Consider the following 26,728-nt stretch of genomic DNA (forward strand, 5'->3'; position numbering starts at 1 on the left):
CTCCCAAAGCAGTGGGATTACAGGTATGAGCCACCACACCTGGCCTGTATTTTTAAAAAGGAACACACACACACACACACACACACACACACACATATATATGTACATAAATTTACAAAAAAGTTCTGAAAAGATAAATTGATATTAGTGGATGTCTTCCAGGTGGGACTGGGAAGGAGGGTTGTTACAGAGATTTTTGTTTTATCTAATAGCTTAGATCTTTTACAGAAAACAGTCATTCATGTTATAAACCAAAAAGTATCTAAGGCAGATCTCAATCAATTTAGAATTTTATTTTGCCAAGGTTAGGGACATGTCTAGAAGAGAGGAAACATGGAATCACAGATACAGTCTGTGGTCTGTGCCTTTCTCCAAAGATGATTTTGAGGGCTTCAATATTTAAAGGAGAAAAGCAAGCTGGAGGGGAAAGAGGGAGGTTATGGTAATCCACATGTTGCAAGAGAAAAGGAGCAGGTAGGAGAATAATCAATTACGTATTCATCTCACAATTTTGCTCAGTAAATCAGCACTTTACATAAGATAAGGTGAACATAGGGTAGCTACCTCTGGAGATACTTAACCTTTTATTTGTAGCTGTTTGCTTAGGAACAAAATGAAATGCAGTTTCTTGCATGACTCAGCTTTCAGCTTAACTTTTTTCTTTTTGGCATAGTGAATTAGGGTCCTGAGTTTTTGTTTTCCTTTCACAATGTGTTACTTGTGATTTTTTTTAAATGAAAACATTCTTATTGAAACAGCGTTAGAAAGAAAACAGCTTTTGAACCCCACAAACCAGTTTCAAAATCTTGCTTTGCCATTTACTATGTAATACTAGGCAAATTATCTACACCCTTTACCCAGCCTTAATGTCCTCATCTGTAAAATCAAGATAATAGTACCTACTTAAAGGGCTACTGGATGCCTTTGGTATATTCTCCTTATTGTTTATTCATCTTATTTCATATTCTTTGTGCTCTATAAATATGGAAACTTGTCTTGTGATTTCTTAGAATTTTAACTATTTTACAGTGTTTGATCCAGTGACATTAAATATATTAACAAGGTTGTGTATCCATCACCATTATCTAGTTCCAGAACTTTTTCATCACCCCAACAAAAGAAACTTCATACCCATTAAGCAGTCATTATTCATTCTCCCTTCCCCCTTGCCCCTTGCAACCACAAATCTACTTTCTGTCAGTATAGATTTGCTTGTGCTAGATATTTCATATAAATGGAACCATACAGTATATGGCCATTGTGTCTGGTTTCTTTCACTTAGCATAATGTTTCAAGGTTCATATTCCATTTTATGGCTATACTGCATTTTGTTTGTCCATTCATTGGTTGATGGACATTAGGTTGTTTCTACCTTTTGGCTGTTGTGAATAGTGCTGCTACGAACATTCATATAAAGTACTCATATGAGTTCCTGTTTTCAGTTCTCTGGGGCATATGGTAATTCTACGTTTAACTTTTTGAAGAACCACCAAACTCTTTTCTAAAGCAGCCACACCATTTTACATTCCCACCAGCAGAATGTGAGGGTTCCAATTTGTCTACATGCTTACCAACACTTGTTTTCCAATTTTTTGATCATAGCCATCCTGGTGAGTATAAAGTGGTATTCTTATTGTGGTCTTGATTTGCATTTGCTTAATGGCTAGTGGTGTTGAGAATCTTTTTGTGTGCTTGTTGGCCATCTGTATATCTTCTTAGGAGAAATGTCTATTCGAGTCCTTTGCCTATTTTTTAATTGGGTTGTTGTTTGTGTTGTTGAGTTGTAAGAATTCTTTATATGTGTGGCTGGGCGTGGTGGCTCAAGCCTGTAATCCCAAAACAGGGAAACCAAGGCAGTAAGATTGCTTGAGGCCAGGAGCTGAAGACCAGCCTGGTCAACATAGTGAGATCCCAATCTCTATAAAATAAAATAAAAAATCTTTATATATTCTGGATGCTATGTCTTTATTAAATATTTTATTTGTGAATATTTTCTCCCATTCTGTAGGGTTGTCTTTTCACTATCTTGATGGTATCCTTTAATGCACAAAAGTTTTTCATCTACTGTTGAAGTCTGATTATCTACTTTTTCTTGTATTGCTTTGTTAGCTCTTATAATTAGGTATTTGATATATGTTGAGTTAATTTTTGTATACGTACGAGACAAGGGTCCAGCTTCATTCTTTTGCATTTGGATATCCAGTTGTTCAGCACCATTTGGTGAAGAAACTATTCTTTCCCCCATTGAATGGTCTTGGCAGTCTTGTAAATATCAATTGACTATAGATGTATGGATTTATTTCTGGACTCTTAATTCTATTTGTCAATCCCAATATCTATCCTTATGCCAGTAGCAAAAGGACAGTGTTTTGATTACTGTAGTTTTATAGTATATTTGGAAATCAGGAAATGTGAGTCCTCCAATTTTGTTCTTTTTAAATATTTTTTGGCTATTCAGGGTCCCCTGTGATTCCATAGAAATTTTAGTGTAAGCTTTTCTATTCCTGTGAAAAAGGCCATTGGGGTTTTGATAGGGATTGCATTGAATCTGTAGGTCACTTTGTGGACTGTTGACAGATTAAGTCTTCCTGTTCATGAACTTTCTATGTATTTCAGTATTCTTGAATTTCTTTCATTAATGTTTTGTAGTTTTCAGCGTATAAGACTGTCACTCCTTGGCTAAATATATTCCTAAGTATTTTCTTATTGTTATTAGAAATGGAATTGTTTTCTTAATTTCTATTTTGGATTCTTCATTGCTAGTATATAAAAATACAACTGATCTTTATGTGTTGATGTATCCTTCAACTTTACTGAGTTTGTTTATTAGCTCCAATAACTTTTGGTGGATTATTTTGGATTTTCTATATATAAGATCATGTCAACTGTGAATAGAGATAGTTTTGTTTCTTCATTTCTTATTTTTCTTTTTTTTTTTTTTTTATTATACTTTAAGTTCTAGGGTACATGTGCATAACATGCAGGTTTGTTACATATGGATACTTGTGCCATGTTGGTGTGCTGCACCCATCAACTCGTCAGCACCCATCAATTCATCATTTATATCAGGTATAACTCCCCAATGCAATCCCTCCCCCCTCCCCCCTCCCCATGATAGGCCCCATTGTGTGATGTTCCCCTTCCCGAGTCCAAGTGAGCTCATTGTTCAGTTCCCACCTATGAGTGAGAACATGCGGTGTTTGGTTTTCTCTTCTTGTGATAGTTTGCTAAGAATGATGGTTTCCAGCTGCGTCCATGTCCCTACAAAGGACGCAAACTCATCCTTTTTTATGGCTGCATAGTATTCCATGGTGTGTATGTGCCACATTTTCTTAATCCAGTCTGTCACTGATGGACATTTGGGTTGATTCCAAGTCTTTGCTATTGTGAATAGTGCCGCAATAAACATACGTGTGCATGTGTCTTTGTAGTAGCATAATTTATAATCCTTTGGGTATATACCCAGTAGTGGGATGGCTGGGTCATATTGGAAATTAAAAATGCGGAAGGGGTATCTGGAATCGAACTGGTAGCCTCTTGGTCTGCAGTCCAATGCTCTAACCCTGAGCTATACCCCCTCCTCCTATTTTTCTTATATACAAACTTTTTTTTTTCTTTTTTGAGACAGAGTCTTACTGTGTCACCCAGGTTGGAGTGCAATGGGATGATTTCAGCTCACTGCAACTTCCACTTCCACTTCCCAGGTTCAAGCAATTCTCCTGCCTCAGCCTCCCAGGTAGCTGGGATTATAGGCGCTCACCACCACGCCCAGCTAATTTTCATATTTTTAGTAGAGATGAGGTTTCACCATGTTGGCCAGGCTGGTCTGGAACTCCTGACCTCAGATGATCCACCCGCCTCAGCCTGCAAAGGGCTGGGATTATAGGCATAAGACACCATGCCCAGCTCTTATTTATAAACTTCTCATGCTTTCCATTTGTTTGTCCTTTTGCTTTTTGTACTGGCATAATTTCTCAATTTTTAAGCTGTTGCATCTCCTATTCAGCTATTTTTTGTGTCAAGTATTATATTGTTTTAATTTCTAGTAACTGTAGTTCATTCCTTTCTTTATAGATGTAGTATATTCACACATCTCTCTGAATCTATTAGTCTTATTCTATGTTATTAATGCTATTTCTTTGGCTATCCTGTTTGCCAAGTTTAGTATTTTCTTATAATGTTAGTTTTCCCTTAGTGTTTAGTGATTCTTAGTTGTGTTCTCTTCTTTTTCACTCATGAGATTCCTTGTTCATCTGTCTGTGTTTTATATAATTACTGTAACCTTCCTTCAGTAATTGTGGGAAAGGTATGGGACATGCTCCCTGGCACTGTATTTTGTAACTTATCTCTAATGCTGCCTGGAGGGTGGCCCAGTAGCTAGTCTCCAAAGGTAGGAGGGCTTACCTTTCTTCCTGGATGTTGTCTCCTCCCTACATTGTTGACCTCTCTCTTGGCCATAAACCTTTTCCTCTTACTACTCTTATTTGGGGGCACATGCCTCTGCTGCCCTTTGCTTGGTGTGGAGGTAGGGACAGAAGTGCCTGCCTGTTCCTTCTTTGTTATTCCCAATCAGTTCATTCTTCCATTCAGTGAATATCTCTTTAGCAGTGAATAAGTCAAAACCTCTGTTTTTGTGGAGCTCACATCTAGTAGAAGAAAATGGATACTAAAACTATATATGGTAGTCAGGGAAGGACTTGCATGTGGTGGTGATAGTCATAGGTAGAGATCTGTTCAGGGAACCAAAAGAAGGCCAGCAAACAGGAGAGCATTAAGAGAGAACGTTGAAAGAGACAGAAGGTAGATCTGATAGAGTTTTGTAAGCATTCTAGCCTACCACTCATCTTTTTGGTTGGCCAGGGTTCTCTCCTGCTGCCCGTATCAGCCACCCAAGTTTGCAGCATTTTGAAACAATTCCTACATATGTCATGGTCTGCTTTTTCCTCTGTCAGTCATATATGCATGTGTCTATGTCTGTTTTCCTGTTGTATCTGTAAATTTGGATTGATAAGGAAGGCTAGAACAAATATTTAATTTGCCATCTTGATCCGGTTACTACATATTAAAATTCTTTTCTGTAATTTCAGTGGGACCAATGTAACATTTTCTAAGTTGTAATACTAATTTTTTTCTCCTCATGAAACTTACTATTACTAGCTTAAAATGAGACTGCAGAAAATAAAAACTGATTGCTTACAATTTATGTCCTCACCTGCCATAAGTTTTTTTTTGTTTTTTGTTTTTTTGTTTTTTTTTGAGACAAGAGGTTCGTTCTTGTTGCCCAGGCTGGAGTGCAATGGTGCGATCTCGGCTCATTGCAACCTCTGCCTCTGGGTTCTAGCGATTCTCCTGCCTCAGCCTCCCAAGCAGCTGAGATTACAGGCATGCACCACCACGACAGGCTAATTTTGTATATTTAGTAGAGACAGGGTTTCACCATATTGGCCAGGCTGGTCTCGAACTCCTGAACCTCAGGTTATCTGCCCGCCTCAGCTTCCCAAAATGCTGGCATTACAGACATGAGCCACGGCACCCGGCCCTGCCCTAAGTATTAATAATGCTTACCCAAGACATCATACTTCCTGCCAGTAGACTATCTTCCTTCAGGCAAATGCTAAATCTCGTTCTTTGTGCTTTTATATATTTTTTTAATATTCTAGATTAGTAGTGATCCTTCTCATGTTTCCCAAAGTATTTGTGGTTGTCTGTGCTAACTTTTCATATTAATTATTATAGAGGATTTATCTTTAAAGCACTCATTTAGATACAACAGTTATATCTGGGGCCCTTTTTGGGGGAGTAGGAGGATAAGAAGAGGGGGGTGATTTTGTAGCCAGCATAGCCTGATGTTAACAAGAAATTTTAGAGCATGATTTTGAAGTCATTTTGATGTCCTTTATAAATTTCTGTATGCTTTCATAAAGTAATAAACTTGATTTCCTGATACTTCTCTGTAAATCTAAGTGCCTCGATATCTTGTTTTTCTCTGTTTTTGTGTTTCAAGCATCTTTAACTGAGTCTCTTAAATAATATAGGCATAAATGAAAATTTTCATGATAATAGCTTGGAGTTTTAGTAACCTTTTTAGTAAACTGGCACATATGAAGGAAATTTTAATTTGATTTTCAGTTTTCAAAGTTTGTATAATGATGAAAAATATTCTGGGGTAGAAGATTAATAATCTCTTTTATTTACTAAAGTCTAAATAATATTTTTAAAGGAACAAGAAAGCTTAATTTTTATAAATGGAGTACCTTGGGTTCAGTCTAATATGCTACTATTAATGCAACTAATACATTTTGGGTTATAGATTTTGGGTTAAAGATTAGTCTATACAAGAAATTGCGGTGTTTTTTTTTTTTTTAAAAAGCTTCACCTTACCTAAATTATTACCACTTTGGTTTTTCTTGGTTGTTTTGTTTTGTTTTGTTTTGTTTTGTTTTGTTTTGTTTTGTTTTATCTTGTCTCCATTAGGAGATGTCCTCAGATGCTTCACTTCCAGGGGATCCAGAAGCCTATCCTGCTGCTGTGTCAAGCGGTGGAGCCATTCATCTGCAGACAGGAGGTGGATATTTTGGCCTAAGCTTTACTTGTCCTAGTCTCAAAAATCCTATTAGCAAGAAATCCTGGACTCGCAAATTAAAAAGCTGGGCATACAGGCTACGGCAGTCAACCAGCTTTTTCAAGAGATCAAAAGTCCGTCAAGGTAGTGTGCTTACAGTCAGGGACATAGACTAGGTAACATCACTTTTCATTTACTTATTTTTTTGTTGTTCATATACAAATCTTGCCACTTTTTCCACGTAGCCCATGTATGTGACATGTCCCATTAATGTCATTGCCATTTTACTTTTTCCTTTTGTAACTAATTTGGTTTTCCAGTTATTCATTTCATATAGATACTAAGTCTTGGGATAAATCTTGCAATGTCTGATTTAGACTTAGGGACTTATACGATGTTGCTTATTACATTAACACCTTTTAATTGTCTAGCAGGAGTTAAGCTTTTTCTACTTTTCTTCATTTTTGGTAATGTAAACAAATTTAGTCTTAACAAACAATTTTCTCTTTTCTACTTACAATTTGGCAAAACTTGCAGTGGAAACAGAAGAGATGAGATCAGCAATTGCTCCTGATCCCATTCCTCTGACACGGGAGTCTACAGCTGATACTAGGGCTTTGAATAGATGTAAAGCGATGAGTGGATCATTTCAGCGGGGTCGGTTCCAGGTTTGTGTCTTTGATTGAATCCTTATCTACAAGGGCATTATAAAATATAACAGCCACTGGAGATCTTGGTCTGTAGATGATACTTCCATGTTTGTTTTTTGTTTTTTTGTTTACTGAGATGGAGTTTCACTTTTGTTGCCCAAGTTGGAGTGCAGTGGCATGATCTTAGCTCACTGCAACCTCCGTCTCCTTGGTTCAAGCGATTCTACTGCCTCAGCCTCCTGAGTAGCTGGGATTACAAGTGCACGCCACCACGCCTGGCTAATTTTTTGTATTTTTATTAGAAACGGGGTTTCACCTTGTTAGCCAGGCTGGTCTTGAACTCCCGACCTCAGGTGATCTGCCCGCCTCGGCCTCCCAAAGTACTGGGATTATAGGTGTGAGCCACCATGCCCAGCTGATGATACTTACTTTAAATGTAGATCATTGTCATATTTAATTTGTTCACCTTCCATGCATCCCCTCACTTTTTGAAGCCATCAGTAAAGATGAGTCTAAAGAAATGGAGATTTTAGTAGCTGGTAGAGAGCACAGAAATAGGTTTTTTTTTTTTTTTTGGCGGGTGGGTGGGTCCTCTTTTATAAATGTAATTTCACGTCTTTTAGAATCTCAGCAACTCTAATTGTGGAATTTTATTTGAGCAATATGATGCCCACTCTCTTTACCCAAGGGGCCTGATTGAAAGAGTGAATTTGGGGGTATAGATTAAATTTTTGAGTTTTGCTAGTATCAATACATATACATCACAGCAGACCATCTACTTGTCTGTGCTATGCTAACCACTTTTACATTTTTGTATCTCAGGTGATTACAATTCCTCATCAGTCAGCAAAAGTGACATCTTTTGGAATAGAACACATATCAGTGTTCAGTGAGACAAACCATTCTAGTGAAGAAGCCTTTATTGAAACAGCAAAGTCTCAGTTGGTAGAAATAGAACCTGCCACACAAAATCCCAAAACTTCGTTTTCTTCTGAGAAGTTACAAGCTCTTCAGGAAACCTGTAAAGAAAATAAAGGAGTTCCCAAACAAGGTGACAACTTCTTATCTTTCAGCGCAGCCTGTGAGACTGATGTATCTTCAGTGACCCCAGAAAAGGAATTGGAAGAAACTTCAGCCACAGGAAGTAGCATGCAGTCTGGATCTGAACTGTTGCTTAAAGAGAGCGAGATATTGACTGCTGGGAAACAGCCTAGCTCTGATAGTGAATTTTCAGCCAGTCTTGCTGGCAGTGGAAAGCCAGTGGCAAAGACTGGTCCAGAGAGTGATCAGTGCTTACCACACCATGAAGAACAAGCTTATGCTCAAACACAGAGTTCACTCTTCTATTCGCCATCTTCCCCAATGAGCAGTGATGATGAATCAGAAATAGAGGATGAGGACTTGAAGGTGGAGCTTCAAAGATTACGAGAAAAGTAAGGACTGTTTCTCTTTTGTCACAAATCTGGTTGCCCTGGGTTTTATAGAACTTAGTATTTGATTGGTAACTAATTTAGGATTGTTGACATTTTAATGATTGAAAACTACAGGCCGGGCGCGGTGGCTCAAGCCTGTAATCCCAACACTTTGGGAGGCCGAGACGGGCGGATCACGAGGTCAGGAGATCGAGACCATCCTGGCTAACACGGTGAAACCCCGTCTCTACTAAAAAATACAAAAAAACTAGCCGGGCGAGGTGGCGGGCGCCTGTAGTTCCAGCTACTCGGGAGGCTGAGGCAGGAGAATGGCATGAACCCGGGAGGCGGAGCTTGCAGTGAGCCGAGATCCGGCCATTGCACTCCAGCCTGGGCGACAGAGCGAGACTCCGTCTCAAAAAAAAAAAAAAAAGAAAACTACAAAGAATGCTAATGCTAAACATTTATGAATGAGAAAAGTTCTTATATATAAAATGTTTTCATAGTCTCAAGACTATTACAGTTGCTTATTTACCAATATGATTTAATTACTCTTTTTGTTAACCTTTATAGTCCTTATTCTTCAGGACTTTTGGTTTTAGATTTTACAACTATTCTTATATAATTTCACATTTGATAAGTAAACAGCTGATTTATTATAATCAGAGATAGTGGTTCATCGTCTTTAGGAAAGGGTAAGATACTTTCAAGATCAAGCTTATTATTTGGTGACTGAGGTAATCGACCTTCACTAGTGAGATTATGATAATATATTTTGTCAATAGAATGCTGTTTTATATTTAGTTTCATAAAATAGGTCATTTTAAAAAAAGAAATTCAAGCCAGCTGGGCATGGTGGCTCATGCCTATAATCTCAGCACTTTGGGAGGCAGAGGCAGGTGGATCTCCTGAGGTCAGGAGTTCGAGACTGGCCTGGCCAACATTTTGAAACCTTGTCTCTACTTAAAAAAAAAACAACATACAAAAATTAGCCAGGCATGGTAGCAGATGCCTGTACTCCCAGCTACTTGGGAGGCTGAGGCAGGAGAATCGCTTGAGCCTGGGAGGTGGAGGTTGCAGTGAGCCCAGATTGTGCGCCACTGCACTCCAGCCTGGGTAACAGAGCAAGACTCTGTCTAAAAAAAAAGAAGAAAAGAAAAAAAAAGAAATTCCTATTAAGTTGCTGAATTCTAATTCTATCCACATGGTTCAAAATTCAAAAGGTACCAAAGGGTAACCAGTAGTCTCCCTCCTAGCACTACAGCTGAACTACCCAGGTTCTCTCCTTACACACAATAAATATTACCTGTTTCTTGTATATCCAGTTAGTCTATAACTGTACAAACAAATATGCATATTTCATTCTTTGTTCCCCCAAATAGTAACTTACACTGCAAGACTGTTCTTATATCTTGGTTTTCTTTACCATTTCATGGTATCTTGGATATATACCTGTATCATTATATTTTTGACTGTTTCAAAGTATTCCGATATATGCATATACTCATAAGTTAATTACTAGCCTCCTATTGATGACCCCATGCCATTACTTTGAAAAGTTGAAACCAACTCTAGCAATTTTTTAATGTATCTTATGCTTTAGAGAATTTCTGCACTGTTCTGGAACTTAATTTGTAAAGCAAGGAGAACCAGGGAGGACTAAAAATATAAGGCATGTAAAAAGCTGGATTTGGCTGGGCGCAGTGGCGCATGCCTGTAATCCCAGCACTTTAGGAGGCCGACATGGGTGGATCACCTGAGGTCAGGAGTTTGAGACCAGCCTGGCCAACATGGCAAAACCCCGTCTCTACTAAAAATACAAAAATTAGCCGGACGTGGTGGCGCCTGTAATCCCAGCTACTCAGGAGGCTGAGGCAGGGAGAATTACTTGAATCTTGGAGGCGGAGGTTGCAGTGAGCTGAGATCACACCACTGCACTCTAGCCTGGGTGACAGAGCGAGACTCCATCTCAAAAAATAAAATAAAAAGCTGGATTTTAGTCAAGTTCTTACAAGCTTGAATAATGCTCCATTTGGATGCTATGTTTGCGTGCTTCAAGAATTAACGCAGGTTAAAATCCTTGGAAATTTCTTAGTTTCTAAGGCCTTGCCTAGAGGAGGAAAAAAACCCAAAACTGTCATTCCAGTGATAGATAATTATAATATTTTCTCTCTAACTTGTTTCAGTGTTTTTGACTTGAGCTTGCAAGAAAATTGTGAATATATACTTTAAATATTCATCACCAGAAGGCTGATATTCCACTTTAAAATATATATACAAGCTTGACATTACATTATGTATATGTCAACTTATATATTAAGTACTATACAGTATATATACACTGATACTTTTTATAATAAAAGTTATTAAAGCAGTTTCATATTTGTGATGTAAGTATTCTATTGCTGGTGTTTTGTTTGTTTGTTTGTTTTTCTGTTTGTTTTTTGTTTTTTGTTTTTTTTGAGACGGAGTTTCGCTCTGTCGCCCTGGCTGGAGTGCAGTGGCGCGATCTCAGCTCACTGCAAGCTCTGCCTCCTGGGTTCATGCCATTCTCCTGCCTCAGCCTCCCGAGTAGCTGGGACTACAGGCGCCCGCCACCACGCCTAGCTAATTTTTTGTATTTTTAGTAGAGACGGGGTTTCACCGTGTTAGCCAGGATGGTCTTAATCTCCTGGTCTCGTGACCCGCCCGCCTCAGCCTCCCAAAGTGCTGGGATTACAGGCATGAGCCATTGTGCCCGGCCTTCTATTGCTGTTTTTAATGGTTCTTTTAAACCATTGTCAAATGACTGGTAGCTTTTGTAGCTGGCTAGTTTTTTGTAACTGGCTGGTTGTGAATATGTACTTAATTTTGAATGTGAGACATGGATTCTCATAACCTCATATAACCCAAGACCTGGAAAGGATCTTTTATTTTGTGACAGAGTCTTACTATGTTGCCCAGGCTGGAGTGCAGTGGTGCAGTCGCAGATCATTGCAGCCTCTACCTCCTGGGCTCAAACCATCCTCCCACCTCAGCCTCCCAAGTGTCTGGGCCTACAGACATGTAACACATCCAGCTAATATTTAAATTTTTTTGTAGAGATGATGTCTCCCTGTGTTGCCCAGGCTGGTCTCAGACTTCTAACCTCAGGCCATCCTCCTGTCTCAGCCTCCCAGAGTGCTGGAATTACACCACGCCTGGCCTAGAAGGGATCTTAAAAAATAATTTATTCTGCCTTCAGTGTTTTTTTAGCGTTATGGTTTCTTCACCGATTTTTCTTTATTCTTTCTTTTATTACTATTACAATTATTATTATTAAGACGAGGTCTTGATCTGTCGCCCAGTTTGGAGTGCAGTGGTGCTGTCATGGCTCACTGAAGCCTCTACCTCTGGCTCAAGAGATCTACCTGCCTCAGCATCCCGAGATGCTTGTACTACAGGCACATGCCACCATATCTGGCTGATTTTTTTTTTTTTTTTTTTTTCAGAGAGATAGGGTCTCACTATGTTGTCTAGGCTGCTATCGAACTCCTGGGCTCAAGCGATCCTCCTGCCTTAGCCTCCCACAGGCGTGAGCCACTGCGTCTGGCAAAAAATGTTAATATTATTAATACTATTTGACTTTACATTTTGTTTTACTGACTTTCACTGTATTTCAGTTTTAGAAATTTGTTCATCTTTTTCTTTATGAGTGATTATTATAGTTTAATGTTATGCTTAGGAAGGCATTTCCCGCTTCCCCTCTGGAAATTGTGAAAATACTCTGTATTTCCCCCATTCTTCCCTCCCTCCCTCCCTCCCTCCCTCCCTTCCTTCCTTCCTCTTTGACAGGGTCTCTCTCTGTCACCTGGTCTGGAGTGCAGTGGTGTGATCTTGGCTCACTGCAGCCTTGAATTCCTGGGCTCAAGTGATCCTCCCACCTCAGCCTTTTGAGTAACTGGGACTACAGGCATGCACCACCATGCCCAGCTAATTTTTTTTTTTTTTTAAGAGAGATAGGGTCTCCCTACGTTACCCAGGCTTGTCTCGAATTTCTAGCCTCAAACAATACTCCTGCCTTGGCTCCCCAAAGTGCTGGGATTATGGACGTAAGCCATTGTGCCCAGTCTCTATTTCCCCATTCTTGATCTAAATTCCTTGTTAAACTTTACTTATACTGGTGTAGAGTTTCTTGGCTCATCTTTATGGAGCCAGTGCCATTAAAATGCTTTTTGCATGATTTTCATTCAGACACATTCAGGAGGTGGTAAATCTTCAAACCCAGCAGAATAAGGAGCTGCAGGAGCTCTATGAACGCCTTCGGTCAATTAAAGATAGCAAAACCCAATCTACTGAGATTCCTTTGCCACCTGCATCACCACGTCGACCAAGATCTTTCAAAAGCAAACTTCGAAGCCGCCCCCAGTCCTTGACACATGTGGACAATGGCATAGTTGCTACAGGTAAATCGATCATAAAAGTAATTTTTTAAAAATCTAGTCCAAGATTAGCAAAATTAGAAAAATGATTATAATACAATTTATTTTTAATTAGGCTAAAATAATTTAAAAAGTACACATTATTCTGAGATTATTTTCTGTTTTTGGTGTTAAATGTCCTTTTATGTAATAATGATTAGGATAATTGATAGATTGTAGAGAGAAGCTGAGTGTGCTTCATGCTTTTACTTGGAAAACCAGCAGCTGGAAGCCCAATGCCGATCCCCATAGTAATTTTTGAAATGTTATCAGTCAGTGGGAACTTCTGGTCTAGCATTTAGAGTTTGTTGGAGAGTTTGTTCGTAACAAGATAATCTTAAAAATACACTCGGCCGGGCACAATGGCGCACGCCTGTAATCCCAACACTTTGGGAGGCTGAGGCGGGCCTATCGCCTGAGGTCAGGAGTTCAAGACCAGCCTAGCTAACATGGCGAAACCCCATCTCTACTAAAAATACAAAAATTAGCTAGGTGTGGTGGCAGGCGCCTGTAATCCCAACTACTCAGGAGGCTGAAGCGGGAGAATTGCTTGAACCCAGGAAGCGGAGGTTGCAGTGAGCCGAGATTGCGCCATTGCACTCCAGCCTGGGTGACAAGTGCAAAACCCCATCTAAAATACATATATATATATATATATATATATATTCTCTGGCCAGGCGCGGTGGCTCACACCTGTAATCCCAGCACTTTGGGACTGTAATCCCAGCACTTTGGGAGGCTCAGGCAAGTGGATCATCTGAGGTCAGGAGTTCGAGACCAGCCTGACCAACATGGTGAAACCCCGTCTCTACTAAAAATACAAAATTAGCTGGGCGTGGTGGCTCATTCCTATAATCCCAGCTACTTGGGAGGCTGAGACAGGAGAATCGCTTGAACCTGGGAGGTAGAGGTTGCAGTGAGCCGAGATCATGCCATTGCACTCTAGCCTGCGCAACAAGAATGAAACTCCATGTCAGAAAAAGAAATGTATACATGTATCTACACTCATGCTCTTATCTGAAGAGATCTTCATTTATTAGTTATAAGAATATTAGTAAAATATACTTCTTTGACTTTGAAAAATAAGAGCATCAGTCTCTACTTAACTAATAAAGAAGTTGTTAATCAGGTCAGGCCTCTTTGGTTATATGTGCATAGTCAAGGTGGGGGTTAAGGATGTATTGTGAGGACATATGTGAAATCCCAGCAGAACTTGTCATAGGCAAAATAATTCCCCCACAAAACGTCCATGTGCAAATCCCTGAAACTTGTGACCATGGTAGGATATATGGCAAAGTCTCGAGAATTAAGCTTGCAGGTGGGATTAAAGTTGCTAATCTGCTGACTCTAAGATAGGGAGATTATCCTGGATTATCCGGGTAGGTCCAGTGTAATCACTAGGATCTTTAAAAGTAGAAGAGAAGAAGAGTCAGAGAAAAGGGAAACAGTGTCAGAAAGGTGCAACATTGCTAGCTTTGAAGATGGAGGAAGAGTGCCACAGACCAAGAAATAGAGGCAACTTCTGGAAGCTGGAAAGGCCAGGGAACAGACCTCTCCTATAGCCTTCAGAAGGAACACAGCCCTGGCAACACCTTGATTTTAGGCCAGTGAGGCCCATGTTAGGCTTGTAACCTAGAGAACTATAAGATCAATCAATTTGTGTTGTTTGAAGCCACTAAGTTTTTGGCAATTAGTTACAACAACAATAGACAACTAATACAGAACCCAAGAACAGGAACTGTACTGGGATGATCTTGTAAAGACAGAATTAAAGGGTAGACTTAGATTGAAGGCAGCTCTGGGGATTTAATAGCAGAAGTACATGAACCTTCAGTCTGATATAGTATCACTAATAGCTATACTTTATTTTATTCTGTTGCATTCCCAAATGGCTTCATTTTATGCATAGTTTCTGTTTTCCCAAAACTGGTTGTTAGATAACATTAGTTACTCGTGATCCCAAAGCATTCTTTCACTTTCAGGTCCTTATTTAACTGACCTTTGTTAGATTCCAGGGACAGAAAATTTGACTGTCCCTGCTCATCTTTTTCATGCCAAGAAATGGGTCAGAGCCATTGCCTGGCCTATAGTTGGGCTGTTCTACAGTCAGGTGTCCACCTGTTTCTAAGTAAGCATGGCCAGAGAAGTACGATCTCATGGTAAAAACATGTCTCTGGAGACTGTCTTTGGGATTCCTCAACTTATTTTGTGTTATAATGGATGTACCACAGTTTGTTTATCCATTCACCAGTTGGAGGACATTTGGGTTGTTTGTAGTTTGGGGTTTTACAAATAAAGCTCCCTTAAATAGTCACATACAGCTTTTTGGGTGAACATAAGTTTTCAGATCACTTGGATGAAATACCCAGAAATGAGATTGCTGCATCATATGGTATGCATATTTTACATTTTTTAAAAACTAACAAACCATTCTCCCAAGCAGCTGTATCATTTTACATTTTGTCAGCAATGTGCACTACTTCCAGTTTTTCTGATGTTCTTCAGCACTTGGTATTACTAGTATTCTTTTTTTAGCCAATCTAATAGGTATTTGGTGATAAAAAGTGGTTATTTTATTATAATTTTCATTCCCCTAATGGTTAGTGATGTTGAGCATTTTTTTTCTTGCACTTATTTGTGTTCCGTGTATCCTCTGTGGTAAATTGTTTGTTCAAGTCTTTTGCTATTTTTTTGTGTCCTGTTTTATTTTTAATTGAAATTTTCATTGAGATAATTGTCGAATTACATGCAGTTAAATAATACAGAGGAATCCTATGTACCTGTGTACATAGGATTTTTACTCATTTTATCCCACAGGCAACAATTTTTGTCATTTTAGAAAATTAGGTTGTTGGTTTTCATATGGTTGATTTTTGAGAGTTTTTTTCTATATTTTTGATAAAAATCCTTTGTAGGACATATGATTTACAAATATATTATTCGAGTCTGTAGCTTGTCTTTTCATTCTTTTTTTTTTTGGAGACAAAGTCTTTCTCTGTCGCCCAGGCTGGAGTGCAGTGGTGCAATCTCGGCTCACTGTAAGCTCTGCCTCCCAGGTTCACGCCATTCTCCTGCCTCAGCCTCCCAAGTAGCTGGGACTACAGGCACCCGCCACTATGTCCGGCTAATTTTTTGTATTTTTAGTAGAGACGGGGTTTCACTGCTTTAGCCAGGATGGTCTTGATCTCCTGACCTCGTAATCCACCCACCTTGGCCTCCCAAAGTGCTGGGATTACAGGCGTGAGCCACCGCGCCCGGCCTCTTTTCATTCTCTTAACAGTGTCATTGGCAGAGCAAAAGTTTATGATTTTAATAAAGTATACTTTATCAAATTTTTTAAAACTTGTGATTTTGGTGTAATATTTAAGAACTCTGGCTAAACACAGGTCACAAAGATTTTCCTCTGTGTTTTCTCCTAAAACTTTAATATTTTATGTTTACATTTAGATTTATGACACATTTGGAATTACTTTTTGTATAAGGTGTGAGGTTTTGAGTGAGGTTCTTTTTTGCATACTGATATTCAATTATTACATTACCATTTGTGGAAGAGACTGTCCTTTCTCCATTGAATAGCTTTTGTACCTTTTTGAAAAATCAATTAGCCATATATGTGTCAATCTTTTTCTGCACTCTTTATTCTGTTCCAGTTAATCTGTATGTCTGTCCTTTCACCAATACCACACTATTTTGATTATTATAGTTTTATAGCAACTTTTAAAATTATTATTGTCAAAATTAGTTATTATGTTTCCTGAAACTTTGTTTTTTTCAAAACTGTTTTAGCTACTCTACTTCCTCTTCCTTTTCATATAAATTTTAGAATCAACTTGACTAAATCTAAACAAATCCTGTTGTGATTTTGATTGGAATTATGTTAAATCTATATATCAATTTGGGGAGAATTGACAGTTTTACTGTGCTGAGTCTTCCAATCAATAAATGTAGGATATCTCTCCTTTTTTTGTCTTTTTTTAACTCTTATTTTAGGCCGAGGGGTACATATGCAGGTTTGTTATATAGGCACATTGCATGTCATGGGGGTTTGGTGTACAGTTTATTTCTCCAGGTCTTCTTAGATATGTTTTATCTGCTTTTTATACTTTTCAGCTTACAGATCCTATATGTGTTTTGTTTTATTTATACCTAAGGATTTTTTTTATTTCTACAGGGTTTCCAATCATATATTGGTAGAGAAATATGATTAATTTTTGTATATCAACCTTACACCTGAAGATTTTGCTAAACATGTTTGTTCTAGAAGTTTTCTTACAGATTATTTGGGATTTTATGAGTGAGCAATTATGTCCTCTGCGAATACAGACTTTTTTGTTTCTCCCTTTTCAATCTTTATGCCTTTTATTTCTTCTTCTTATTGTACTAGCTAAAACTTTATATTGGACATCTTTGCCTTGTTCTTCCAAGGAGAAAGCCTTCTGTCTTTTGCCATAAATTACAATGTTAACTGTAAGTTTTTGTAGATGCCCTTTATTAATTTAAGTTCAATAAGTATATTGGTTTACAATTTTCATCTTTTTTTATAGTTTGAAAATTTTGCTATTATCTTTTTCTGGTTTGATATCAGGGAAAACCTGCCTTATAAATGAGTTGGAAAGTAAGTATTTCTTTTGCTTCTTTACTTTTAATTTTTTTAAAAAATTACAGTTTTATTGAGATATTTCACATATCATAATGTTCACTCATTTAACTTATACAATTTACAGACTTGTGCAGCTATTATCACAATTTGATTTTGGAATATTTTCAACATTCCACAAAGAAACATGTACATATTCATAGTCATCCCTCATTGTAGCTCCACTATCCCAAACCCCCAACCACAGGCCCCAGGCAATCACAAATCTGCTTTCTGTTTCTATAGATTTGCCTATGCTGAAACATTTCGTATCAATACAGTTACACGGTATGTGGTTTTGTGACTGGCTTCTTTTACTTATAATGTTTTTGGGAGTCAAACATTTTATAACATGTATCAGTACTTCATTTTTTTATTGCTGCATAATACTAAAATGTATGTTTATCCATTAGAACACTTTCATCACCTCAAAAAGAAACCCCTTTTCTATGAGTAGTAGCTCCCCCATTTATTCTCGCTTCCCCCATTCTCCAGCCTCATCAATCACTAAAGTACTTTTTGTCTCTATAGATTTGCCTGCTCTTTTTTGGGAGGCCAAGGCAGGAGGATTGCTCGAGCCCAGGAGTTTGAGACCAGCCTAGGCAACTAAGTGAGACCCTGTCTCCATAAAAAAATTAGCCAGGCATGGTGGCACACGCCTGTAGTCCCAGCTACTCAGAAGGCTGAGACAGGAGGACTACTTGAGCCTAGGAGGTTGAGGCTGCAGTGATCCGTGTTCACGCCATTACACTCCAGCCTGGGCAACAGAGCAAGACCTGTCCCAAATAAATAAAATAAAATAAAATAAGATTTGCCTACTCTGGACAGTTCATGTAAATGGAATCGTACATTATGTGGTCTTTTGTGACTTTTTTCACTTAGCATAGTATTTACAAAGTTTAACCGTGTTGTAACATGTATTGGTACTTCATTTCTTTTTGTTGCCAAATAATACTCCATTGTATGGATATGCCACATTTTATTCATTGATCAGTGGTTAGACATTTGTGTTGTTTTTTTTGCTATTATGAATAATGCTGCTATGAACAGTTGTGTTCAAATGTTTATGTGGACATACGTTTTCATTTCTCTTGGATAGATATGTAGGAGTGGAATTGCTGGATGACATGGGAACTCTATGTTTAATCTTTTGAGGAATTACCGGACTTTTTTTTCCAAAATAGCTGTACCGTTTTACAGTCCCACCAGCAGGGCATGAGGGTTCAACAACTCAACAATAAAAGATTCAAAAATCCAATTTTAAAATGGGCAAAAGATTCAAATAGGCATTTTTCTAAAGGAGATATGTGAATGACTGATAAATACATGAAAAGATGCTCCAGGCCGGGCGCGGTGGCTCAAGCCTGTAATCCCAGCACTTTGGGAGGCCGAGACGGGCGGATCACGAGGTCAGGAGATCGAGACCATCATGGCTAACAAGGTGAAACCCCGTCTCTACTAAAAAATACAAAAAACTAGCCGGGCGAGGTGGCGGGCGCCTGTAGTTCCAGCTACTCGGGAGGCTGAGGCAGGAGAATGGCGTAAACCCGGGAGGCGGAACTTGCAGTGAGCCGAGATCCGGCCACTGCACTCCAGCCTGGGCGACAGAGCGAGACTCCGTCTCAAAAAAAAAAAAAAGAAAAGAAAAGAAAAGATGTTCCATAACATTAGTTATTAAGGAAATGTAAATCAAAGGCACAATGAGATGTAACTTTATATCCACTTAAAATGGCTGAAATTAAAAAAGGCAATCCCCAAGGACATAGGACATATGAGATGAGGAAAAAAAAAGTTTTTTTTAAGACAGGAACAAGTGTTGGAGAGAATGTAGAGAAATTGTTGAGTTGTGAGTGTTTATATGTTCCGGGGCCTAGAGCCTTACTGGATATGATTTTGCAAATATTATCTCCTATTCTTGGATTGTCTTTTCACTTTCTTGATAGTGTCTTTTGAAGCACAAAAAGTTTTTAACAGTTTTAAAATCTAATCTGTTTCTTTTCTTTTGTTGCTTGTGCTTTTACTGTCATATCTAAAATTCCATTGGCTCACCATTGACTCTATAATAATTGAAAAGAAAGAGAAAAAAGAAAAAAAATTATTGCCTAATTTAAGGTCATGAATTATTCCTATAATTTCTTTTTGTTTGTTTGTTTGTTTTGTTTTGTTTTGAGATAGAGTCTCACTGTGTTGCCCAGGCTGGAGTGCAGTGGTGCTATCTCGGCTCACTGCAACCTCCACCTCCCGGGTTCAAGCGATTCTCCTGCCTCAGCCTCCTAAGTAGCTGGGAATACAGGTGCATGCCACCACACCCCACTAATTTTTTATTTTTAGTAGAGATGGGGTTTCACCATGTTGGCCAGGCTGGTCTCAAAATCCTGACCTCAGGTAATCCGCCCACCTCGGCCTCCCAAAGTGCTGGGATTACAGGCTTGAGCCACTGCACCCGGCCTATTTCTGTAATCTTAATTCTGTTCCGTTGATCTCTGGGTCTGTCCTTACACCAATCCCATACTGTCTTGATTCCTATAGCTTATCATGTGTTTTGAAAGTGTAAATTGAGTTCTCTAAATTTGTTCTTCTCTTTCATGATTGTTTTGACTATTCTGGGTAATTTGAATTTTCATATAAATTTTAGAAACAGCTTGTCAATTTCTGGAAAAAAAAGTTGGAATTTAGATAGAGTATTGAATCTATATATCAATTTGGGGAATATTGTTATCTTTAAAATGTTGTCTTCCAATCCGTGAACATGGGATGTATTTCTGTTTATTTAGATTGTCTTTAAATATCTTTCTTTTCTCTTTTTTTTTTTTTTTTCTTTTCTTTTCCTTTCTTTTCTTTTCTTTCTGAAACAGAGTCTCTCTCTGTCGCCCAGACTGGAGTGCAGTGGCATGATCTCAGCTTACTGCAAGCTGGGATTACAGATGTGCACTACCACACCTGGCTAGTTTTTCTATTTTTAGTAGAGACAGGGTTTTGCCATATTGGCCAGGCTGGTCTTGAACTCCTGGCCTCATGTGATCCACCCACCTCAGCCTCCCAAAGTGCTGGGATTACAGTCGTGAGCCAGCACACGCTGCCAGGTTGTCTTTAAATTTCTTTCAACAATCATCTTTAGTTTTTAGTGTACAAGTCTTATGCTTCTTTATTATTATTATTATTATTAATATTATTATTTTGAGACAGGGTCTCACTCAGTTGTCCAGGGTTGAGTGTAGTGGCATGATCATGGTTCACTGCAGCCTCAACCTCCCGGTCTCACTCAAGTGATCTTTCTGCCTCAGACTCCCAAGTAGCTGGGACTACAGACACATGCCACCATGTCCTGCTATTTTTTTTTTTAATTTGTTTTAGAGACAATGTCTCCTTATGTTGCCCAGGCTGGTCTTGAACTCATGTATACTTAAGAAAAGTATGTATTCTGCTGTTGTTGGGTAGAATGTTCCATATATGTCTGTTAGGCCTCATTGGTTTAGAGGGCTGTTCTATTTCTTTGTTGATCATCTGCCTAGTTCTATCAGTTATTAAAAGTGAGTCGTAGAAGTCTCCAACTGGCAGGGCGCGGTGGCTCACGCCTGTAATCCTAGCACTTTGGGATGCTGAGGTGGGCAGATCACAGGGTCAGAAGATCAAGACCCTCCTGGCTAACATGGTGAAACCCCATCTATACTAACAATACAAAAAATCAGCCGGGTGTGGTGTCAGGTGCCTGTAGTCCCAGCTGCTCGGAAGGCTGAAGCAGGAGAATGGCGTGAACCCAGGAGGTGGAGTTTGCAGTGAGCCGAGATCTCGCCACTGCACTCCAGCCTGGGCGACAGAGCTGAGACTCTGTCTCAAAAAAAAAAAAAGTCTCCAACCATTGTTGAATTTTTCTCCTCAGTTCTGTCAGTTTTGCTTTGTGTATTTTGGAATGAAGTTGCACATATGCTTATAATTGTTATGTCTTAATTTATATTTCATTTTCTTTGGCTGAAGGAGAATTATTATTATTTGTCCAGAAAACTCAACAGTCTACATTTAACCCAGCTTAATGGGAAGGATTTTTTTTTTTTTTTTTTTTTTAAGATGGATTTTCGCTCTTGTTGCCCAGGCTGGAGTGCAATGACGCGATCTCGGCTCACCGCAACCTCTGCCTCCCAGGTTCAAGTGATTGTCCTGCCTCAGCCTCCCTAGTAGCTGGGATTACAGGCATGTAATCCCACTGCGCCCGGCCAATGGGAAGTTCTTAAGCCTTTGCCTTTTCCAGCTTGGCAATGAGAGCCAGAGATTTTGGACCCAGGATATTGCCTCCCTAGTGACAGTGGATCTCATCCTGTCTGTCATTGTCATTGGTTCTGATGGCTTCCACCAGCTTAGCCAAAGCCCCTTTGTCTGCCATGTTAATCTATGTGAATGCGACAGTGGTGCAAGTCTTCCTGTGGACTGCACAATCCAGTCTTGTCTTCCCTTTGTATTTTATGATGCAGGGCAGGCAGGAAGACAGCTAGCTCTATGAGATCCATTGTCATGTGCAGTTACCACCAGCTGAGCTTTCTTGTTCTCCACCAAGGTGGTGACAGCGTTAATCCCTGCTCAAAGGCCTCTTAGTGGAGACATCCCTCTGGCAACTTTCTTCTCAGTCTGGGCCAATGATCTTCTTGCTTTGTCTCTGGTCTGTCCTTATAGGCCAGCTTAAGCAGTTGTGTAGCTATTTGGCAGTCCAAGGCCTAGGTAAACTGGTTATTTGGAGGAGGCACTTTCAGCCGCTTATAGAAGATAGATAGCTCCTTGCTGCTGCAACCTGATATGGCAGGGCCATTTGACAAAGTGGGTGAGGTCCCTTTAGGGCTGAATGTCCTGTCCAGTGCCAAAATTCTTAGGCCTTTTCTCAAACGGGATTCATCACCTTCTTGGCCTCCTGCTTCCTCACAATAGCAGGAGAGGGGGCCATCTTCTTCCACTTAGCCTTCATTCCTTTTGGCATTTTGAATGGCTAGAGGAGAGATTATTTCCAATATTAGTACAACCAATCCAGCTTTCTTTTGGTTACTGCTTGCATGCCATATCTTTTTATATTCTTTTACTTTGAATGCATTTCTGTCTTTAAATCAGGATTCTGTCTTTAAATCATGTTTTTTATTCCTTCAATCTCTGTCTTTTGATTGGGGCATTTAAATCATTTCCATTTAATGTAAGATAGGATTTATGCCTCTCATTTTGTTATCTTTGTTTTCTATACATCTTTGATTTTTTTCTTTTTTTCCTCATCCTCTGACTCTCCGTATTCCTGCCTTCTTTTATGTTAAATAGATATTTTCCAATGTAGCATTTAAATTCTATTGTGTCTTTATATATATATATATATATAAAATAATTATTATACTATCCTTTTTTTGTTTTTGTTTTTGAGATGGAGTCTCACTCTGTCACCCAGACTAGAGTGCAGTGGTGCAATCTCTGCTCACTGCAACCTCCACCTCCCAGGTTCAAGCGATTCTTCTGCTCAGCCTCCTAAGTAGCTGGGACTACAGGTGCATACCACCATACCCAGCTAATTTTTGTATTTTTAGTAGAGACAGGGTTTTGCCACATTGGCCAGGTTGGCCTCAAGCTCCTGACTTCAGGTGATCCGCCCACCTCAGCCTCCCAGAGTGCTCGAATTACAGACGTGAGCCACCATGACCGGCCTATTATACTATACTTTTCATTTTTCTTCTTTTTTGAGACAGGGTCTCGCCCTGTCACCCAGGCTGGAGTGCAGTGGTGCAATCACAGCTCACTGTAACCTCGACCTCCCAGGCTCAAGTTATCCTCCCACATCAGCCTTCTGAGTAGCTGGAACCATAGGGGCATGGTACCATGCCCACCTAATTAAAAAACAAATTTTTTTTTTTTCGATACAGGCTCTCATTGTATTGTCCAGGCTGGCCTCGAGCACCTGGGCTTAAGCAATCCTGCTACCCAGGCTCCCAAATTGCTGGTATTACAGGTGTGAGCCAAAGTACGTGGCCCTATATTATTCTTTTCTTATATTTTTCAGTTATTTTCTTGTGGTAGCCACAATGAGCTTCTTAATTTAAAAGCAATCTAGTTCAGTTTTGTTTTGTGTTTTTTGTTTGTTTGTTTTGGGATGAAGTTTTGCTCTTGTCGCCCAGGCTGGTGTGCAATGGTGCAACCTTGGCTCACTGCAACCTCCGCCTCCCAAGTTCAAGGGATTCTCCTGCCTCGGCCTCCTGAGTAGCTGGGATTACAGGTACCTGCCACAATGCGCAGCTAATTTTTGTATTTTTAATAGAGACAGGGTTTCACCATGTTAGCCAGGCTGGTCTTGAACTTCTGACCTCAGATGATCCACCCGCCTCAGCCTCCCAAAGTGTTGGGATTATAGGCGTGAGCCACCGCACCTGGTCATGTTTTTTTGTTTGTTTGGTTGGTTTTTTTAAGATGGGGTTTTGCTCTGTTGCCCAGGCTGGAGTTCAGTGGCGCGATCTCAGCTCACTGCAACCTCCGCCTCTGGGTTCAAGCGATTCTCCTGCCTCAGCTTCCTGAGTAGCTGGGATTGCAGGAATGTGTCACCACGCCCGGCTAATTTTTTTTGTATTTTTAGTAGAGATGGGGTTTCACCATGTTGGACAGACAGGTCTCAAACTCCTAACCTCAGGTGATCCGCCTGCTTCAGCCTCCCAAAATGCTGGATTACAGGCGTGAGCCACCTCGCCCGGCCTCTAGTTCAGTTTAATACTAAATTAACTTCAGTGGTACACAAAACATTTCTCTAACATATATGTGTGTGATACATATACACACACATTCCCTCACTTCTTTGTACTATTATTATTATACACATCTTTATATGTTATAAGCTCATTGACACAATTTTATAGTTACTGCTTTATGCAGTTGACTTTGAAGTCAGATAGGAAAAGAGTTATAAACACAAAGTACATTTATACTGAATATTATATTTACCTATGTAGTTCTCTTCAGCAGTGTGCTTTATTTTTTCATGTGGATTTGAGTAACTAGCATTCTTTTATTTCATCCTGAAGGACTCACTTTAATATTTCTTGTAAGTTAGGTCAGCTAGCAATGAATTTTCAGTTTTTTATTAGAAGTGTTTCTATTTTTATTTTTTTTCCATTTATGGAATTTGTTTTTAAAAAACAAGGACATAAAGGACTAGCTTAACTTGGATCAAAGGCTGTTAGGCCGGGCGCCGTGGCTCAAGCCTGTAATCCCAGTACTTTGGGAGGCCGAGACGGGTGGATCACGAGGTCAGGAGATCGAGACCATCCTGGCTAACACGGTGAAACCCCGTCTCTACTGAAAAAACAAAACAAAACAAAACAAAAAACTAGCCGGGCGAGGTGGCGGGTGCCTGTAGTCCCAGCTACTCGGGAGGCTGAGGCAGGAGAATGGCGTGAACCTGGAAGGCGGAGCTTGCAGTGAGCTGAGATCCTGCCACTGCACTCCAGCCTGGGCGATAGAGCGAGACTCCGTCTCAAAAAAAAAAAAGGGGGCTGTTAAAGGGCCTGGTACAATTCAACTTACAAAACATAAGGTATGAAAAAGCATGCCTGTGTTTTGTTTGGTGACTAGAAAATAAGAAGGAAATTTTGGTGATTTCCAAATCAAGTTTGTCACTGCTGTGACAGCTTCCAGCTCACAGAAACATCTGGTATTCTTAACACCTTCTGTTCTGGCCCAGGTTAAATTTCTTTAATTAAATATAACAAGTAGAATCCTATTTTAATAGGAACGCTAAAATAGCTAGCTATTTAAAACTCTTTAAGAAAATAGATGCTTCCTTTTCTGCCATAAAGTTGATAGAAAAAATACTGAAAAGTAGAAAATTGAAAAAAATTATTTTGCTTAATAAGTCTATTAATAAAGTTTTATTTTATGCAATAAGACACCTAAAAATTTGAAAAGACAAAATCATTCTTGTAAAAGAAATCAGAACCATTTGGATTTAGATTTTCTAGGGTTTTGGGGAATAATGTAAAATAATAAAGATTCCATTCCAATCTTTTTTGTTTTGTGTTTGAGACAGGGTCTCTCTCTGTCCCTCAGGCTGAAGTGCAGTGATGCCATCACAGCTTACTGCAGCCTCGACCTCCCAGGCTCAAGTGATCCTCCCACCTCAGCCTCCCAAGTAGCTGGGACTACAGGTGCACACTACCATGCCCAGCTGATTTTTTTTTTTAATAGAGATGGAGTCTCCTTATGTTGCCCAGGCTGGTCTACAGCTTCTGAGCTCAAGTGATCTGCCCACATCGGCCTCCCAAAGTGCTGGGACTATTCAGGAAAGGTCTTATTCTAAAAATGCTTGGTTCTATTTAAATTCAGATTTTTTAGTATTCTTTGTATTCCAGTCATCAAGAAGAACTAGTTATTAGAATGAGCATTGAAAGCATAAAGTTCCTTTTGCATGTTCCCAAGAATTAGTCATCTTCCAGTTTTTCAAATCTTTTTCACAACAAATATTTTGCTTTTGATACTTAACATTAGGTCTCTGAAATAAAGAATAGGTAAACAAGAGAGTAAATCTAGAGGCATGGCTACTTTACTGTTATAACTGGTTATTTCCAAATCTCAGTTGTATTTACCTTATCCACTTCTCCCCTGGTATATAGACTAGCTTTTGTCCACCTTTGAACTCTCAAAACTGAACAGTTGGCTCCCAAAAGACAGTGCACAGTTTGGTGCCCTGAACTTGTATTACATACTTTTCACAAGACACACTTCTTTTTCTATAGATTAAAATTCACCTATAGAAAACTGTTACTCATTTTCTTAAAACATAACAATCTCCAACTACATGCAAAGCAAAGCATGATGTCTATTACTATGAGAAGGTCACCCTCTTCAAGGAGTTTATAGCACAGTGTTGTGTGTGGATCTCCTTCTTTTTTTTGTTTTTTTGGAGATGGAGTCTCGTTTTGTTGCCCAGGCTGGAGTGCAGTGGCGTTATCTCAGCTCACTGCAACCTCTGCCTCCCAGGTTCAAACAATTCTCCTGCCTCAGCCTCCCGAGTAGCTGGGATTACA

At 39.3% G+C, this 26,728-nt stretch overlaps 1 protein-coding gene and 1 long non-coding RNA gene across 3 annotated transcripts in view; one reads left to right on the top strand and one right to left on the bottom strand.

Moving 5' to 3' along the window:
- WNK3 (WNK lysine deficient protein kinase 3) overlaps positions 1–26,728 on the top strand; it is a 171,181-nt gene that overhangs the window by 121,999 nt on the left and 22,454 nt on the right. Inside the window, exons 18-22 of one of the 2 annotated variants that reach the window (XM_023202476.2) lie at positions 6,475–6,706; positions 7,100–7,230; positions 8,035–8,645; positions 12,837–13,048; positions 17,649–17,678. In XM_023202476.2, the coding sequence (XP_023058244.1) occupies positions 6,475–6,706; positions 7,100–7,230; positions 8,035–8,645; positions 12,837–13,048; positions 17,649–17,678 (1,216 nt within the window). The remainder of the gene's footprint in view (positions 1–6,474; positions 6,707–7,099; positions 7,231–8,034; positions 8,646–12,836; positions 13,049–17,648; positions 17,679–26,728) is intronic. The other variant, XM_023202477.3, reaches the window with a different exon arrangement.
- Positions 21,554–26,728, bottom strand: part of LOC111536171 — a 33,276-nt gene continuing 28,101 nt past the window's right edge. The window contains exon 5 of the long non-coding RNA XR_002729662.2: positions 21,554–22,671. This is a non-coding gene — a long non-coding RNA (uncharacterized LOC111536171). The remainder of the gene's footprint in view (positions 22,672–26,728) is intronic.

The sequence above is a fragment of the Piliocolobus tephrosceles genome, chromosome 12 (genome assembly GCF_002776525.5).
Source record: "Piliocolobus tephrosceles isolate RC106 chromosome 12, ASM277652v3, whole genome shotgun sequence".
Classification (NCBI taxonomy): domain Eukaryota; kingdom Metazoa; phylum Chordata; class Mammalia; order Primates; family Cercopithecidae; genus Piliocolobus; species Piliocolobus tephrosceles.